Below are 19,583 nucleotides of genomic sequence, written 5' to 3'. Positions count from 1 at the left end.
TATCGGTTATACCGATATTTTTTTTCACTAACCGAACCGATAACCGATTACCAAAATTAGCTAAAATGAAAACCGAACCGAACCAGATTGTTAAAATAACCGAACCAAACTAAAATTTCGGTTCGGTTATCGGTTTGGTAATCGGTTACCGGTTATTTTGCTCACCCCTACCTCAAAGTAAAACCACAAGAGAAGAAAGTTTGAAGGATAAGAAGATCAGAAGAGAAGCGGAGCGCTTATTTTTTCAGAGCAGAAAGCAAGGAGGCCAATCGTATCATTTATACCAGTTAGTTTTATTTTGTTCTTTCTGGTTTAATAAATAAGAACATAGAGGCTCTTAGTGAAATCTCTGCTAATAATATAAATAATTATTCACTTTTTATTTATTATTTTATTATTAAAATGATTAATTATTATTATATTTACCAATAGTAAAAAAAGACATATAAATAATAAATTATTAATAAAAAATGAATTAAGAACATACTACAACTGAATAGAAACTCTATTAATAGAAATGATGAAGGACACACTACAAGTGAATGAGACTCTATTTTCTGCAGAGCCGAACCCGTCTAAATTAACAGTGAGCTGAGCTGGATATGGGATGAACAATTTTAGATAAAAGCTTGAAATCTAAATAGTAGGTAATTCAATAGAAGAGGGTTAAACCCTCAAAAGGGGTAATTTAAAGGAATTATACCCACTTCGTAATAGTTGGAAAATAATCCTTTTAAATGGGATTGTTTTTAACTTTATAATTGAAAATAATATCATTATAACGGTGCATTGTCGTAATGGTATAAAAGATAAAAAAAAAAAAAAATTTGTGTCTTGTACCATTATCCAACGTTGTAATTGTAACGGGACCACTTTTAATTAGAAAGTTAAAAACACTCCTTCAAATAAATTACTTCGCAACCATTACTAAGTTGGGAATAATATTTATAAATGACCCTTTTTTAGGTTTTAAACCGAAATTTTTTTATGTCTTTCCTTCTCTCTAAAAACTAAAACCCTCACCCCCTATTTTCTCTTTTCTTCTTCCCTTTTTTCTTCCAAACTCTACCTTGGGTTATAGATGTGAAGCCTAATCAATAACAAAAGTAATTAGATCTATTCGGAGGAGGGAGAATGAATATTGTTTTCCTTTTTCTTCCTTTCATCTATGTTTCTATTCCCACTTTTTAGTATTCTTTTCTTTGTCAGTGTTCTCTTTTTAGTTGAAATCCATACAGTTCATCATATTTTTTTCCATCTAATTTGTATTTTTCAGCTATAACTCTTTTATTTATATTTTTTTGGGTTTAGTAAGAACGAAAGCGTATTATCTTTTATGTAGATCCATTGATCTACGAGATTGTATTAGTAGAAAATACTCTGATCCGATTGGTCGAAAGATACTAAAGGATAACGATTGGTTTGCAACTGTTTTAATGCGAGTTTAAATTTAAGAAAAGTATGAGATTTATTTGTCTTTTTTTATCATAACTGTACTTTTTTATGGTACTTTTTTTAGTTTTATTCTTTTAGCTACTTGTATAATGTTTTTTTTTTTTTTTGAAGACACTTGTATAATGTTTTATTCTTTAGTATTTTTATGTTGTAATTGTGCTTTTCCATATAATGAAATGATATAAATATATTATATTATATTATCTATATGAGAAATAACAATGTGTCTGCCTACCAAAAAAAAGAAATAACAATGTGTCAAATATGAGAAAATTTATCCTTGTCCTTAAAGTGTATTTTAAAAACTGAGACCTATCTCCAATCCAACTTTCAAAATTTGGTTGGAACAAAAACAATGTGCAACATATAAAACATATATTTTTTATTTTATGCACCATAAATTAATACTCTTTCTGTTACTTTTTATACATTGTTTAATGGTTTTTAACAAAACTACTCACTCCATTCTCTTTTATAGGTCATTTTAGAAAATTAGTTTTTTTTTTCTCAAATATAAATCATTATAGGATTTCAATAACTTTTAGTTTAGTTTTTTTATATCCAAATTGATATATGTATTTTTTAATATTTCAATGCTTATTCCCCAATAGTGACATGAGATGAGTTTTTTTTATTTAATCAATATATTTTTTAATTTGTGTGAAATACACAATGGAATGGATAGAGTAGTACAATATTAATGAGACTATTAAAATAATTAATTTATCTTTAATACTCCTCTCTTAAATCTCTAACTTGTATGCAAAACTTATATTTCTTCTTAACTTTTATAACTTAATAACTATATTTCTGAAAATAACGATATTTCTCCTACAGTTAAACCTTAATAAATGAATGTTTGATAAAGTAATAATCTTGTTTATATAATAAATTCTTTCGGTCCCAACTTGGGCCAATGTACTAAAGTAATAACCTCGCTAAATGCATTAAGTAATAAAAATATTTAAATCCTTAAGGCTCAATGAAAATATAAATTAATAATTATTGAATTACATACTATATATATATATATACACCAAAATCTTTCAATCAATCAACTAGAAGTCATTTCTTCTGAAATTTTTTATCTATAGTTGATTGTTTTTTCTTTCCACCTAAACCAAAATGAACACCATCCTTAACTTTTTGTAGTGCAAAGACAACTTCTGGTATATTTTGTTCATGTTGTAGCAAGTAGAAAGTGATAATTGTTTGAAAGACCTCTTTTGACGATAAATTTGCGACAACGCAACTATCATCTGACTTTGGATTATTTCCATCATCATTGTTCATTATTAATTTAAGTAATACTTTAATTGATGTCTTTTGATTTTTCTTACCACATACAATGTATGCATTTACAATGAAAAATTATCTATAAAATAATAAATATTGATTTATCGATCGATAAATAAATAATCTCCCTTAATGTATATTTTTTTCTGATTTCAAAAATATACATTTATCGAGATTTTACTATACTGTAAATGAGATAAATTAGAGAAAACATTATATTATTAAGAGAGGGAGTAATTAAAATAAGAACTTACATATTCCAGAAATTAATATAAACATTTTTGTGATGCAGTCGAAATTCAGTTTAAGTAACGAAACTAAAATAAAGATTTAAAAAAGAAGATATCCTCCTGCAAAAGCATAAGATTTTTTCAATGATTTAAGTTCATGGAAGAAGAATATTTATATTTTATAAGCAAGCACCGCCCATAATATAATATATAGAGTGCAGAGCAGAGTGTTGTGTTCCCCCATCCATCCACCAGATACTCAAGAATGCTAATTCGTCTCTATTCTCCTCTTCCCCATTCTTTAACTCTGCAAAATTAAGTCACCAAAATTAAAATTAAACGAGCCGCTCGTGAGCACGATTTATTAGCTCGGTTCGTAAACGAGTCGAGCTTGAACGGGCTAAAGCTCGCGAGCAGCTCGATTAGAACATTTATGAACAAATTTTAGTTTTGTAGAAAAGATCCAATGCTTACGAATTTGAACGATTACAAATCGAGCCTGCTCGCGAGCTTTCGAGCCGAGCTTTGGCCTGTTCAAGTTTAGCTCGTTTACGAACCGAGCCAGTAAATCGTGTTCACGAGCGGCTCGTTTATAAATCGAACCGAGTCGAGCTTTTATCGAGCCGATCACCGAGCTGCTCATGAGCGGCTCTGTTCATTTACAGTAGGGGTGGGCACGGTTCGGTTAACCGGTCCAACAGGGTATTTTATTAACCAAACCGAACCTATCGGTTTTTTATACATCAAAACCGAAACCGGTCCATTAATATCGGTTAACCGTATCAATGGTTAACCAATATTTTCGGTTAAGTTTTTCGGTTATCGGTTTTTAACCATTTACACATTTTTCGTAATGGTTAACCAAAACAAACGGTTACCGTAAATTTTTTTTATCTTATCCTTGTCAATCATTGCTAAAATAATACAGAAACAAACTAATCCGACAATATTGGCGAATGTTTTTCGAGTATATATGAATTGAAAGTATATATATGAATTATTCAGTTTCCAATATATATGCATTGATGAAAGCAATAAATTAGTAAATCTATAAACTTAATTTAATTAAATCTTGTTTTAGAATACCATAGAATGAAGAGAAGAAATTCACAAATAAATTAACACATGAAACAGAGACAAAAAAAAAAAAAAAAAACTTAATCAATTTCATCTGAATAAACAAATTAAAACAGTAAACTTAATAAACTTGCAGAACACCAGAGAATAAAGACAAAAAGGAAATGGGATTCGAACCCATGATACAAGAAGATTGTATGTCGATTTAGCAAACCAATGCCTTAAGCCACTCAGCCATCCATAAAAAAAATCTCAAATTTAAAAATTGAAATAAGAGGAAAAATTTCAATACTGAAAGAACACCACCAGAAGGCAAGAACTCATTTAGTGGAGGAAAGCTTGATAGCCACTTCCTCTCCTGATGTAGGTGGTTAATCTAACTGGTGGTTGGGTTGCCACATCTCTTTCGCTGCTCACGAGATCTGGTATTCCTATGACGACGATTATCGGGACGGCGGTGCGAGATCTCTGGGAAAGGATGGAGGAACGACGGCGGTGCGAGATCGCTCAGTAGGGATGGAGGCACGATGAAGGTGTGAGATCGGTCGGAAGGGATGCAAGGAGATGGAATGTTTTGGATGGAGGAGGAGGCGGCGCCTTCTTTTTTCTGTGCTTAGGGTTTTTCTTTCCTTCAAAATGAAAGATAAGAACAGAAGAATATTACATTAGGTTTTTTGTTAGGTCTTTTGGTTCTATGTATGTATAGTAAATAATAATTTGTACGTTGTATTTATAAATAAGAATAATACATTCTGTACTCTGTATATTTTGTAAAGTATAGTATAATTATTGTTTTATATTATTTTTTTAATATATAAATTAAACGGTTCGGTTAACCGTAAACCGCGGTTTTTAAAGATCTCGAACCGAAACCGAAACCGAAGGCAGTATAAATTTCCCAACCCTAAAACAAAACCACCGGTTCGGTTAACCGCTTTTTACGGTTCGGATTACCGGTTTTCGGTTCGCTTACCGGTTTGTTCGGTTTTTTTGCCCACCCCTAATTTACAGCCCTACCTATATGATTGTGTAGTTGTAGTATAATTCATTAGAACGAATATTTTAGTAGAATGAAAATTCATTAAATCGGTCTCATATTGATGATGTGTTGCAACTATTGAGTGATTAGTATGAGAGATGCTCCTATTATAAAATCATATTAAATAAAAAAGTAAATCTGTTACTTTTCTAAACTAAATATTTGTAAAACATATAAACAGAACCTTTGAGTTTTGGGTAATTAATTTATTAGTCTCAATATTTTGACAAAACACACTGTTTTAGTCCTTATATTTTCAAAATGACATGATAAAGTCTCTAACTTTTTTTCCGATGAACTGTTTAGCCCCTGCCGTTAGACTCTTATGAAGATTTTGTTAGTCAATTTGGATTTGCATTCTTCTTTTCCTTTCTTTTAAACTCTAATGCATCTGAAATCAACTTTGAGTATTCTTCTTCTTGATTTTCTTTTTTAATCGTTCAAATTCGTAAGCATTGGATCTTTTTTTTTTTGATGGGAGGATTTTTTCTTTTTCTTGTTCTCCATACAAATAGCTTCTTCTTTTAAATTGGATTTCCTCTTCTAAAGTTTGAAGGTAAATAGTAAAGGGTAATTTAGTCATTTCTAAAGTCATAAACAGTAAAAAAATCTAACAAACAGACGGAAGGACTAAACAGATCATTAAGAAAAAGGTTAGAGTGTCAAAATATAGAGACTAATAAATTAATTAGCCTTAGTTTTTAATCTGTAAAAAGAAGAAATTTACACTTACATCTCTGCCCATGCGTCTTTCCAACTCCGTCCATGAAAAACATCTACATATTCCCTTCCAAGTATTTCACACAGCAATTTCCAGTTAATACTTGTATTCATAATTGAGATGGAGGAATGAGAATAATAGTAATAATAAAAAAAAAGTAATTTGTAATGGACACAAATAAAAGCGTGTTACAAAAGACTGGTTTTGCAATGCGGTTTATAAGGATTACGCTTATGTAAGGGCTCTTTTAAACGCGTTTTTGTTTGTGCCGGTTACATGTGTTGAACAACTAAAATTGATACAATTGAAATTAAACCACCCTATGATTTTGATTGCTAGTCTTATTACATATTTCCTCCAAGCACTTTGCACAACCAATATCCAATTAATATTTGCTCTATCCAATTAAATAAAATCGAATAAAATTTTGGATCGTTGATTGTTAATTTTTCATTGTTCATTCAAAGGATAAAATTTTCATGAAAAGCAAACTATTTGTTTTATTATATTTATAATCGAGACGAATGATTTAAGAGAGAACCAATATGTGAAGAACTTATTGCAGAAATTGTTTGCACCATCATCAAAAGATGATAATGGATATTGATGAAGCAGTTAGAGATGATCTATTGTCAAACGAAGATGATACTGAAGCAGATATGAATACAAAATGTGGATGAAGATGTTAATCATGTTAGAGGAGGTAACTTGAAAGACGATCGTTTGTTAACTGAAAATTTACACTTACACTAAAGCGGATAATAATACGAACGTGAACGAGTGTCTAGTTATAAGAATGATACATCCGAGTTTTGAGAGTTTGTATACATGCATACCAAGAATACGATAAGTTAAAAAAACAAAGGATCGAAAGGAAGCGACATTGTGTAGAGGACACTCTCATGTGAGAGAGAAAGGAGAGAAAACAATTTGCCAGCAAAAATCTAAAAAGTGCACCATTAAAAAAAATAGTCTTTCGACCGTTACTAAACTGACTCTCTTATCACAGCCATCAGTTGCATTCGGAAATGATAAGATTGATTTCGAGTCAAAGGAATTTGAGTATTCAAGCGGATAGGTAATTGGAAGTCAGGGCTGTAGATAAGGGTGTGCAAAGAGCTCCTGTGCATAGACCCCGAAAATTTAAGTCGTGCTTAATTAAATACAGATATTAACTTAAATTGAAAAAATAAATTAATATAATGTAATAAGATCTATTTCCACTCTTTTTCATATTGAGTGCATACGTGATTTAAATATTCAACCATTTAAAATTCACACCATTTCAGTTCATCCATTGCTCTTTATATTTTCTTAATACAAAATTATATTAAAAATATCAATGATTTGATAAAAAAAATTAGCACAAGTCCCCAAAAAGTTTAAGCTGAACTGTTAGAAGTGAATCATATTAGACCGTACAAAAGCTTTAAAGTGTTTGCAGTTTAGAGTGGTGTACCAGAAAATGGAGTTTCTCACAAAGAGATTGCAGAAATTTTATTGAAAGTAGAAGGAAGCTAAGGCTCGATGAAAGTGATCCTGAGACAATAAGTAATTTGTTCTTGATTCACACAAAGGATGAAGGAAGATTGAAAAATATTGTGTGCATTCATCCGCATTAAAAAGTAGTTTTTGAAAAATGTATTGATATGGTAAGCTTTGACACAACATATATTATCAACAGAATATCTTTTGCAACATTTATAAGAGTCAATCGTCATGCGCAATCAATTATATTAGGTTGGACATTATCATCTAATAAAATGTTGATACTTTCAAGTGGCTTTTCTCGACTTGGATTAAACCAACGGAACAAGAACCCGATGCAATACTAACAGATCGATCGAAGAGTATAAAGTAGCTGATCAGGATTATGGGCCAACACACACAAGCCCACTAAGGCACTAAACCAATGTTGGATGGGCCAAGACCCATGAGCCCACAATGGCACCTTTAAACTCTATAAAGAGATCTCCAACACACAATTATAAGGTCTGTCACATTCTCTCTCCATACTTTATTACTTTACTTTCTCTCTCTATCCGATTACTAACTTCACCGTCAGAATGATCTCAAGGACCATTCCCGACACAGAGACGGAAGAAGCCCTAGAGGTCGCCTACTACCCACATCTCCATTAGTAGCTATTAGACATGTAATGTCTAACGCAACTCAATGATTATGATGTGGAACATCATGTACAAATTGCCCAAAGTTCAAAAACTTTGCTGATTTTGATAAAGTAATAAGTGAGTTTAAGACGACAGTCTATAACAACGTTTCCCAAATAAGCCTTTGAAAGAAACTTGAAAGCATTTGAGTATGGGCGTTGTTTAGAGCGCAATCAATGATTAAACAACTTTCCAATTTCTTACAATGTGTAGAAACCATTCCATCCCAGAATATATTCCTGAGAAACACATGCGTCTATTTTTTTGCAACGGTTTCTATCCGAAGAAGCGAGAATATATATGCATATTTTAATGGTTATGTAAATTACGGTACCACAATCAAGTAATTTGTTGAACAATATGAGATTGCTATAAGTGACAAGATTGAGAAAGAGTTTTCTGTTAATTACGACAGTAAATAGTCATCAATGCATTTCTCAATTTGAATGGAAGAAATAGTTTCAACAAACTTTCACCAATTTAATTTAATGTTAAAGAAAAAGAAAATGCAAGAGGAGATAAAGGATATGTTTTATTGTCATGTAAAAGCAACACAGCATTATCAATTACAACCAAACATTATTAGAATGGAAACATTTTTTTTTTTGGTAATATTAGAATGGAAACATTAAGTTCACAATTCTAGGCAAGTCTATACCGAGCCTCGTGTCTTTGTTATTTTAATTACAGATTACTAAGTTATTGTCTTTGTTATTTTAATTTAATTTATGTTTTTCTTATTCAAACCGATATTGCTCACAAAATATTATGAAAACAAAGTTAGAATCAAATATATGGATTTTTCTTTTCAAATAAAATCTGGTTAAAAAATCTCCAAGTCTAATGCTCAGGTATGGATTGAGTATATATAAAATCGTTGTTCAAATTGCAACTAAAAAGTTGCAACAAATTTTTGTGTCAATATCAGGTGCTGACATCCGACACTGAACTCGATAATTCAATCCGAATCAAATATAGTTCTTTGCACTTGACACAATTAAAATTAGCATTACAAAAGAAAAAAGAAAGCAAATCTAGATTGTCAATTGAGCCACAGCCTACAGCTAATTCATATACAAGCAGTAACAACAACAACACCTTAGTCCCGAAATGATTCGGGATCAGCTAACATGAACCGTCATACGTAAGTGTGAAATCAAATCGTGTCAGCGACATAAATTCCTTCCCTCCCTATCCACTATCATATTTTCCTCAATCCCCAATATGAAAGGCTATGTTTACTTTGTTTTTGACAAAGTAAACCTTACTTTATGTGTTTTCACTATTGGACCAATGGTGAAAAAACACAAAACAATTGTTACTTTGTCAAAAACAAAGTAACCATAGAAGACACCTAAACTCATATACAAGCATTTGCAACAAATTTGGTTTCATTAAATTCAAATAAAATAAATAAATTACAAACCTGTTTTATTAAATTGTCATGTTTTTCATTTTCATGCCATCAAGGAATCTGATGTGAGCTTTTCAAAATAAAAGCTATAGAGGGATGAAATCATGCAACCAAATACCTACAATTACTCTTCTGCATTGAAGTGATTTCGGCGTGGCAAAATATTTGCCTCTCATCGTTGATGAGTGCCACTACGGCTCTGCTAATCTCCGGTCTGCAAATTAAAATGAACAATGTCCTGCAAGACATCCATACAGTTGCTTGCTGCAACGAAGCTACGACTAAAATTGGTTAGTGAAGAGGTTATTGAGCTCAGTCTGTTAGTTTTCTTTGATCAGAGGGTTATGTGTTTCTATCTACTGGGATGTAAACTTCCCATAAACATTAGATTGACCCAGCAATGAAATTTCCTCAGCTGATAGCATTAGTGAGCCGGTGCTCAAGTAGTTTCTCGCAGCCCGTCCCCTGCATCAGAAGGTTTCAACTAAATTAATTGGAAGAGTTCCCCGTGAAACATGGTAAAATGCATCAATAGTGATTGAAGTTTGGGATCTATTTTACAAAGATCGCTGAGTTTTATTTTCTTTCAATAAAATCACTGAAATTCAAATTTGATTTTAATAAATTTATCTCGGCCAATTTGTGTTCAAAAGTCCATGGAATATTTACAAGACACGGAACACAGTTAACTATATGCCAACTAAATCACGTCAGATATGTCTGACTTTTATGACTGATATGACAGAAACGTGTGTGCCACTTGGTATATCCTAAGCCACAAAAAAGAAAATCACATTTTGTCCGACATGGCTTAGTTGGCATATAGTCTTTGACTCTCTACATCAACATTCTTTATACCACAAATTGGCCAGAACGAGTATATTGAAATCAAAATGTTAAGTGATTTTATTAAAAGAAAATGAAGTTAAGCGACTTCTGTGAAACAGACTGCAAACTTCACTGACGGTCTGTGCAATTTATGCCATGAAACATAGATGAGGTAGTATGTTGGTCATAATAATTATGAGTTACAAATTTACGACATGAATTGAAGAGCATACCTCCGTCTTCTTGTTGTATCAACAACACCATCAGTTAAACGAGAAGATTCTGATCTAGAAATTTGTCCTAGAGAAGATTGATATTCGCACAATGCATATCCTTTAATGCTTGTATATGCTCGTGAAGGGACCATGGACCGAATAATACTTGCAAAATTCAACTCATTCTCACTGCATGAGTACATGAAACAACCAAGTAAGCACTTGAATGGCAAAGAAGAAATTAGATGCACTGTGGCTCTACGACTGCTTTCCCAAAAAAAACGAAAAAAAGAATACATGCCTTTCCCAACAACAATTTGAGCAGATTTTGAGCTATCGTACACTTATTTCGTCCAAAATATGCCAAAAAACCTTTAATTGCTTTTATTAAAATATACATAGTTGGGGATGATTTGCTTTAGTCGAAGTAACCTTGTTAATAACCACGAGTAAAATCCATACATGATCCTTGAATTATAGCACTACTAACATTATGACCCCTAAACTTCATTTCTTGACATAAAAATCCTTGACCTTTACATTCTGTAACATTAAAGTCCAAATCAACAAAAATCTGTAAAAAAAATTAACAAAATGATAACTCGAACAAGTTTGACTATATCATTATCTCTTCTTTTATCCATGTCACTAAACATTACAGTCAAATATCTATTTTACCCTCATGATTTAGTTAATTTTTTAATGGATTTTTCTAAATTTGGACTTTAATGTTACAAAATGTGAAGTTCAATGATTTTAATGTCAACAACTGAAGTTTAGAGGCCATAATGTAAGTAACGTTATGGTTTAAGGGCCACAAATGTAATTTATCCCTACTAAAAAATTTATCCCTACTAAAATGCATATATAATTGAAGCAATACAAAAAGTATGTCCTGGAGAAAAAGAAAAAAAAGCTTTAGCAAAAAAAAAAGTAGATTTTTTTAGCACATTTTACAAGGTAATCTAACTTTACCATGAATTATGAACTCTAATTGTAAAACTAATTCACATCAACAGTTCAAGTGAGTCCCTACTCTCTAGATTTGTGGCATAATGCAACTGCGGAAGTATGACAATAGCAAAAAAGATGATACCTATTTGGTAATAACCCATTCTCTGACAGCCCAATGTTTGAGGCCTTGCTATCTCTATCTTGTCCAAGTGAGCCACTGATTTTCATCTTACCAACGGAAGACAGCACATCCGAGATCAAATCAACTCTGCTGTCAGAGCTGATACTTGACCCAACAGAAGCAATGTCTTTGGCATACAAGCAAAATCCATGCTGCAGAATTGTTGATGCCATTTGCAGCTGCTCATCACACCAGCTGAAGGCATTTGATTCTTCAGAAGCATTAACTGGCAATCCCAAGGAATCCTGCAAAAGCATACCGGCACGGATCAATATGCAGAACGCTATTGGCAGAAGTTTAATGGTTAGGTTAATACTTACTAGAGATTGGCATCGAGGATGCAACAGTTCTGCTTCTGAAATTAGATGGCTAATCCCACCAGAAAGCTCTACAATTTGAGAAGAGGACTTGTGTTCTAAAGCAACAAGTTGTTTTAGATCTGCATGCTGATTGCGAAGTCTTCTCCATGATTCTTGTACCGGATCAGCATTTGTCGATGATCTAGAATTTTCTTGTAGCTTGAATTTCCTACTGAAATCTATACAGCTACACTCATCCATCAGTTGAGATTCTCTCATAATGGATTGCCCAAGTTCATATTGAGAATCTTCTGCTTCTTCACGAGGCAATACAGAATTGATATCACGAATTCCGCAGAACAAATCATAATCTTTACGCAATTCAGCCATAGGCTCATAATAATCATCTGCTTCAATGGGCAACAAATTTTGTCTGAACTCATTGCTCACTGATGCTTCTTCTACAATTTCAGAAGATACCCTACCAAATAATACTTTTGTCCCGTCATTAATTATGGTCTCAGGAACATATGATGATTCTGGCACACATGACACATCAACTGATACACATGCATCTCTAACATTTAAGTCAATTGTTGCTTCTGAAAATTGATATTTGTTTTCCTCTAGTTTGTCTGAACCAGCGCAAAGTCGGAGATCAGTTAATTGGTTCAAGCTTTCTTGCAAGCTGGACTTTTTCGCTTCTGAACAACGATAAATGTTTTCCTCCTGTTTCTCTATCCCAGAACAAAGGACCAAGTCAGTTGATGGGCTTAAGATTTTTTCGCCACATGGATGATGAGCTGGAAATCCATCATCAACCTCAAGGAATAATTTCTTGCTAGCATTTTTGTCAGGAGTTGCTGGAACCCTGTCTTTAAGAAACTCATCTTCAGAATCAGAAGACATAACAACAAGTTTTTTCCTGCTGCTTTTCTCAGAGTACGGAACTGGGCTGCTCGAGACATCAAAAAGATCACAAGTTGTGTCATAAAGACCAACAAAGTCAATGCAATCGTTTTCAGAGCAATTCTTGCTTAACATGGCTTTCTTCTTGGCTTCTATACTATTTGTGTCATAAATACGCTTCTTCAAATTTCCTTGCATATTTTCAGTATCAAGTATGTCTTCTGTAACAGCCTTGAAAATCGAATTATTTTCCATCATGCATAATGACATAGTGATCTCCTTCTCTACTAGCTCAGACAACTGAGAAGGGAAATCCCAAGGGAGCATCTTCGGCAAAATTTGATATCCAGCTTCAAGGTCAAAAGGCGGCAGAGTAGAAAGTCTCTTTACTTCACCTAGGCAGTCAAAAGGAAAAAATTTAAACAGTCTTGTTCTTGGTACTATAAAAGATGCAAGTTGAAGAGACAGTTTATGCATGTAAAGATTTGTTGCAATCAAAGGTTCCTCAAATATTTTACTCTCTTTGGAGGAACTTTACAGGTAGAAAAAAACTCCACATAAAACAACTCAAAACAAGAAACCCGATGATTTATACAAGAAAAAGGGTAAGCTTCTGAAACTTCCAAAAATACACCCCTGTGCCATCAAAAGCAGCAAGATATGATAAATAAATAAAAAAAAAAGCTTTACTTTTTCCATTTTTAGCGATGCTGTTCAGAGTATCTTGCACCCAACTCATTCTCAACCACTTACATTGCAACAGCCAACTGTATTGATAATTTTTAACTTGTGCAGTGAATTTTCTGCCAAAACACCAAACTGTATTTATAAGTAGTTTTACCAAGATTTACAACTTCCAACTGAAGTATTATCGGCACAGTGATCCAATATTAAATTCATCGCTGCATCCAGATTCGAAACTTCCAAAATACAGTTCTCACAACAATCCAAAAACTTGACATACCAGAGAACTAAGATCAGTAAGAATGGAACAATTAGAGAGCTCAAAACAGAAAGATAAAAATGAGAAATAACAATGTAGAACACTGATCCAAGGAGAAGATCTCCACATCCCTAAACTACTGCTAAGAGACCACAAAATAACGCAATATTTCAAAAGCTTCCTTTCCCTCTCCATACAACACCTATATATACTCCTTACCTAATACTCACACTAAACCCCTAATATAACATACACCAGCTACCCCTAACTACGTGTCTCTTTCAATTCCATGACTGCCCTTAATCCGTTACTTCCATTCTCAATCATAATTTAGGCAAAATCTATTGCTCTATAATTTTATTTAAGTTTTACATGTGACTAAACAGGAACCATCCACCAGAATTCATTCAGAATCATGTATCCAGATAACATAATGAAGCATGGAGGCAAGGCAGGATTCACCTTTTCTGAATTGCTCAGCCCGGCACCAGAGCTGCAGATGCATAATCGTTTTCCTAATATCTTTCTCACAATATTCAATTAATTGCTCTAGCAGATGAGGTTGAACATTAACCTTCTCAGCAGCACAAACCTAGAAATCTTAAAATAATTAACTTCAAAGCGGCAGTCAATCAAAATTATGAAAACACTGAATGTATTGGAAGCACATACCATATTTATTTGCTGAAGAAGCTCCTCTCCTAATGGCATTTTAAAATTTACTTCTAGCCTGTCCAAACTATTCGGAACAAGAGGCTTGTCACCTGTTAATTTCCACAACAAGAGTTAGCAATGAAAAAAAATGCATTATCAGAGAACAAAATGGCAACTGGAATGAAGCTATTTTAACCAATAAACCCTCTTACTATTGCTGGTGAGTATGACAGGCCACTTTACGCTGTCAGCAATTTGTTGTATTGCGCTAACAAAACCACGGTCTTCAGAAAAAACAATATCAACATCCTCAAATAGAAACAGCAGTTTTTGACCTTGACCACAGACAACTGAGTTGTCCTTGTAAACCAACTTATCAGTTTTTTCAGTAGCTCCAGAACAAATATCCTCATCTGATATGAGAATTGCTTCAGTCACTTCACTACCAAGTTGCTGCAAGATTTTCCCATCAGAAAGGGTGACATCCATGCTCTGAAATTCTATGGAACTCTCCTGTGACCTGGAAGAACAAGAAAAATCTCAAGTATCATAAAATGCTTTTTTTCATCGTTTGCTTTGTTCATTTACTGAGGTAGAGGACGTTATAAGCTTTGCAGGTGAAATAATCATTGGCCAAGAAAATAACATAAAAACAATTAAATATAAATGTAGTACTGATGAATAAGTGAATATAAATTGACAGACCATTGAAGAAGTTGTGAGTCTAATGTGGCTTGTGACTGTAACACCCCAAATCTATCCCTCAGAGCAGCTCCATTTCGACATTCTGATGCACTGGCCTGGTAGAGATATTAATATATTTAGTTTCACACGGGCTATTATACTATCCTTTGAGACTTTAAATTTGAAGGATACATACCCAAACATAAAAGCTAGTGAGTTGTTTTACTGGAAAATTATGAAGTACAGAAAGCACAGATTATGGACAAGAAAATTGTAGAATATAGATTAACAGGATATGCTAAATTTAACTTGCCGCACCTCCAAAACTCTAAACCCTTGTTCCTTAGCACAAGCATAGATAGCAGCAGACTTCCCACTCTGCAGTAAGAAAGCCATGCATTTTAACTACCACTGTTGAACAGATGTTTGCACGGATATATATTAATAGAAAATTTAAGACAACATATTAATATGCTAGTTATTTTGTCCTGAAAAAGAGACAGCATACTAAGCATTGAAGCAGAGAAAAACTAACACAGAAGTGCAAAACAAGCATAGAAGAGAGATTCCATTTTATAGACAGATCATCATATCACAATAGAAAGGAAGAAAACCTACCCTGAACTGAAACCAGAATCAATGTATCAGACATCCGACAACGAAATAAAGACCCAATGCTAAAGAAATATGCATAAAACAGGAGAGGCAAAAAGAATGAGTTGGACTTGCATGCAAAATCAGAGATCCATAGTTTAGGAAGGAAGGAAATTTTATCGACACTTAAAGGCCAAGTACAAAAGTCACAATAAGCAGAATCACATGGTAAAACATCATTATAACGCTATTATAACAAAAATGATGCAGGAAGATAAATATAATTATTGTTACCCCGACAGGTCCCGTTATTAAGAGAACATTCTTGACATTGGTGTCCTCGCTAATGTTTTCTGAATCAGAATCCCATTGGAAATTATCATAATCAGGATCTTGCCCATTGCATTCAGAGGAATCTTTGTTTGCTTTTTGACCTTTTTTACTCCAAGTTTGAAGCCATTCACTCAAAAATTTCACCGAATCATCATTACCACATATCTGCAGAAATGTTGAGTATACCAATATTACATGAAGAAGATCATGTTAGAGACAAAGAATAAGAAGATACAGAGCATCAATGACAATCATCTGACCTCTGTGGCCATTTTGGGCTGATACTTATCAGTCCACAGTCTGTTATCAAACTGATTAGAACCCGCAATGTGAGATGACATGAACCTACAATGCAGATACACAAGAAAAAGGACCATATCTTAGATTTTAGCTGTATACAAAATGGTGGTGCCACCAAATGACAGACTACAATAGAAACAGCAGGAGGGGATTCTGCACAAAAACATGAACATGAAATATTGTCTGAAGGGCCTGAACCACCGCCACAGGGAAATGTGCAGCCATGCATGACTTTTGAAGGCCTAAGAATCAATAAATTTATGTGTATATAATGAAACAAGTATACAAATCGAAACTGGTATAAAGAACTAGATGCGTCAGTTATCTGTGGTCATAAATTTAAAAAGAAAATACAGGTGGCTCAACCTAGGATTGCCACAAACAGGTTGAATAAACCTCACCTTTCTTGCAGAAATTTGCCTTGCCGCTCATCTGATTTTTTTACAACACCAGGAACTATTTCATTAACCTGATAATCCTGCCAAAGTACACATATATAATCTAAAATATGACAATGTTCATAGTATTAATCCACATGATGGTGTAAAAAAAAAAAATTAAACCCAAAAAGATAGAAGTGAAAGTGGTATGAAAAGAAAATAAATAACCATTAGGAATAAACTTGCAGTACATACCGCTTTTGCATCCACAACAAGCTGACAGCACTCCCCCGGCACATTAGATGACACGGCTGCTGCTGAAGCTTCAGCAAGACATTCTTGTTGAGATTCATCCAAAGACATATTTTCTTTGAGACGTGATATACCAGAGTGATGCAGCAGATGAGGAAACTGATCAAACTCTAATGCCTTGACAGTGCATTCAAATATTGATGAGAAAGCACTTTTTTGTGTACAACTGCTGTTGTTAAAGGATTCCTCATCGAGTTTCCAATTTATCCAATCAAGAGGCGCAGCATCATCCTACACAGAAAGATTCAAGTTTCACCGCAGGTGATTTAAAAGTAAATATATAACTGCAGTGAATCTACATTGATTGTTGGGAACACTTTGAAATTATTAAAACTGGCATATACTATCACCAAATTCAACTCGTATGTGTGTGTATAGGTTTGGTCAAAAAGCCCTAGCTCTGTCCCTTCACATCTCCATCAATGCATACATAGCAAACTGGTGATTCATACCTGTTCTGTTTCAAATACATGAATAGGACCGACAGTAATGCTTTTAGATTTTCTCTGGGTAGTTTTATCATCACATCTGCTGCTCACATTCTTCAATTGGAAAAAGGGATGTATTTGCTTTCCACCAAATACACGTGAGTTTTCCTGATAAATAAACAATGCTAAATATTATAGCTTTCCAAAATATTATGAAAGCTATTAACTCAATATTTATGCAATGACTCCGAACTAAACTTTAGTGCCAAAGTTTTTGAAATCACAAGAGTTTTATATAGGGGATTCAGTTCATCAATTAATAGCTTTAAATCGGAGAACCAATGGTACTTGCACATCAATCAATGTTAAGAAACAAAATACTCCCTCCATTCACTTATATAAGTCATTCTAGGATATTTCACCCAAATTAAGAAATATATTGGTTAACTAAAAAAAATTCTCTCTCATGTCACTATTGGGATTGGAATATTAAAAAACACATGTACCAATACAAAAAAAAAAAAAAAATTGGACAAATAAAAAACTAAATTAAAAGTTCTTGGAATCCTAAAATGACTTATATTTGAGGAAAAAACTAATTTGCTAGAATGACCTATATAAGGGAATGGAGGGAGTAACAACTATTCAAGCAAGCAGCAGCAAATTCATTTTAGCAATATATACAAAAGCAAAATCACTAACCTCAGCCATCAATTTTGCCTCTAACCTCAGGTTAGGGATTTGAACTGGCGCATCCCCATTCTCTACCGAATCAACAGCATTTTTTCCATTCGTTGTGCCTTTCTTTCTAGGAGTTGTATTCTTTTTAGGTGTAGCATTCTTTCTAGGTGTGCTATTCTTCCTGGCTGCACGCTTGGGTGTTGGTTTTTTAGGTGTAGCATCCTTTTCAGAGTTTGTTTCTGGGGATGCTTCCATTGCCTGTTATAAAAAAAAAAAAGCAGGGAAACAAGTCAGTCAGTATCCTCTCAATTGAAAGGGGACAGGAAAGACAACTAGTAGCAAACAGTGTGGACGCTGAGAATTATACAGGTTTTTATAACTATAATTTTCTATAAAAAAAATATCACTATATGCTGCTTCATTGCCTGATTTGCCTCTCAGATTCTGTACTGCAATAAAACTGACTCAAATTAGCATTGATATTACTTTCAATTAATCTTGACCAGATTCCAAAATATAGAGAAGAATCATCAAAAGAAAGCAGAGGAACCCTACTGTAACAGACCACTGACATAAGACATTGCAATTGCTCAAACGTAGTAAAGAGAACAGCTACAATATGATCATCATCTAAGTATATACAAAGTAAATTCAAATTGTACCTTCTTAGTCTTAGAAGCTTTAGGAGTTTTAACTTGGGGAGTTCCTTTCCTCTTCCGCGTTCTCTTCTTATTACCTTGACTCCCGCAGCACTCATCCTCATCACCATCCTTAACCTCGTCACTGCAATCTTTCTCGTTCTTTTGTTCACCTTTAGAGTCGTTCGCTGAGGATTTGTGCGGTATGAGAGTAGATTGCACCATCCGCCGGCGAACTCTGCTGCTCTCCTGGTGCTGGATCTCGCCGGCGGCAGCTTCCACCACCACTGGCACTTGTCCGGCAGATGATGTGTCCATGAAATTAGGTAAATTGAGTAAAACAGGGTTGAAAAATTTGGGGATTTGAGGAATTGGGGAATTCTGAAGTAGGAAATAGAGTTCGATTGAAACACGTGGTGAGGAGAGAGAGTATTGGAGGGAATAAAATTCTGTTCCCGCCTTGGAATGAATTCAGGCGTTAGAAATTTGGATATCAATTTTTTCCTTTTATACTTTCAGGAATTAATTGCTGCGGGTCGAGCCGACCGGTTCAACATTTCCGAATTTTGAAAACTCAATGTTTTACGAGGGAAACTAATAGATAAATTAACAAACGTTGATGGTTTTTTTTAAATATCAATTTAGGCTTAACGTATAAAATAGTAATAGTATTTATATAGGTTTAATATTAAAAAAATATATCGATTTAGGCATTGAGAACGGATTGGACATGTTATTTCTATTATTCCGTTAAGTTTTGATTTCTCCCTCCACGTACGGTTGACAGAACTTAACGGAGTAATATCAATGACGTATCTCGTTCCGTTATTGAGATCTAAATTGGTAC

General features: G+C 33.6%; 1 protein-coding gene across 2 annotated transcripts; it reads right to left on the bottom strand.

The window, feature by feature from the left end:
* Positions 1-9,362: 9,362 nt before the first annotated feature.
* On the bottom strand, positions 9,363-19,206 carry LOC136235803 (uncharacterized). 2 transcript variants are annotated; one of them, XM_066025839.1, is made up of 16 exons: positions 18,761-19,206; positions 18,120-18,356; positions 17,442-17,585; positions 16,933-17,220; positions 16,699-16,775; positions 16,258-16,342; positions 15,959-16,162; positions 15,389-15,448; positions 15,092-15,186; positions 14,599-14,906; positions 14,405-14,496; positions 14,195-14,324; positions 11,902-13,184; positions 11,543-11,826; positions 10,465-10,635; positions 9,363-9,868 (listed from the first exon to the last, which is right to left on the bottom strand). In XM_066025839.1, the coding sequence occupies exons 1-16, from the start codon at positions 19,052-19,054 to the stop codon at positions 9,760-9,762; spliced, it is 3,861 nt and encodes a 1,286-aa protein (XP_065881911.1). In that variant the 5' UTR covers positions 19,055-19,206; the 3' UTR covers positions 9,363-9,759. The 2 variants fall into 2 exon arrangements, with proteins under 2 accessions (XP_065881911.1, XP_065881912.1); XM_066025840.1 differs by having other exon boundaries at positions 11,902-13,178.
* Positions 19,207-19,583: the final 377 nt, after the last annotated feature.

Source organism: Euphorbia lathyris, chromosome 7 (assembly GCF_963576675.1).
Source record: "Euphorbia lathyris chromosome 7, ddEupLath1.1, whole genome shotgun sequence".
Classification (NCBI taxonomy): Eukaryota; Viridiplantae; Streptophyta; class Magnoliopsida; order Malpighiales; family Euphorbiaceae; genus Euphorbia; species Euphorbia lathyris.
Note: the sequence above shows the minus strand (reverse complement) of the source record. Positions and strands in the feature narration are given on the sequence as shown.

Coding starts and splice junctions, on each gene's coding strand:
- LOC136235803 (XM_066025839.1), bottom strand. CDS start 19,054: ATGGACACATCATCTGCCGGACAAGTGCCAGTGGTGGTGGAAGCTGCC. Junction 17,221..17,441: donor ATGTATTTGAAACAGAACAG/GTATGAATCACC, acceptor CTTTCTGTGTAG/GATGATGCTGCGCCTCTTGA. Junction 11,827..11,901: donor ATCCTCGATGCCAATCTCTA/GTAAGTATTAAC, acceptor ATGCTTTTGCAG/GATTCCTTGGGATTGCCAGT.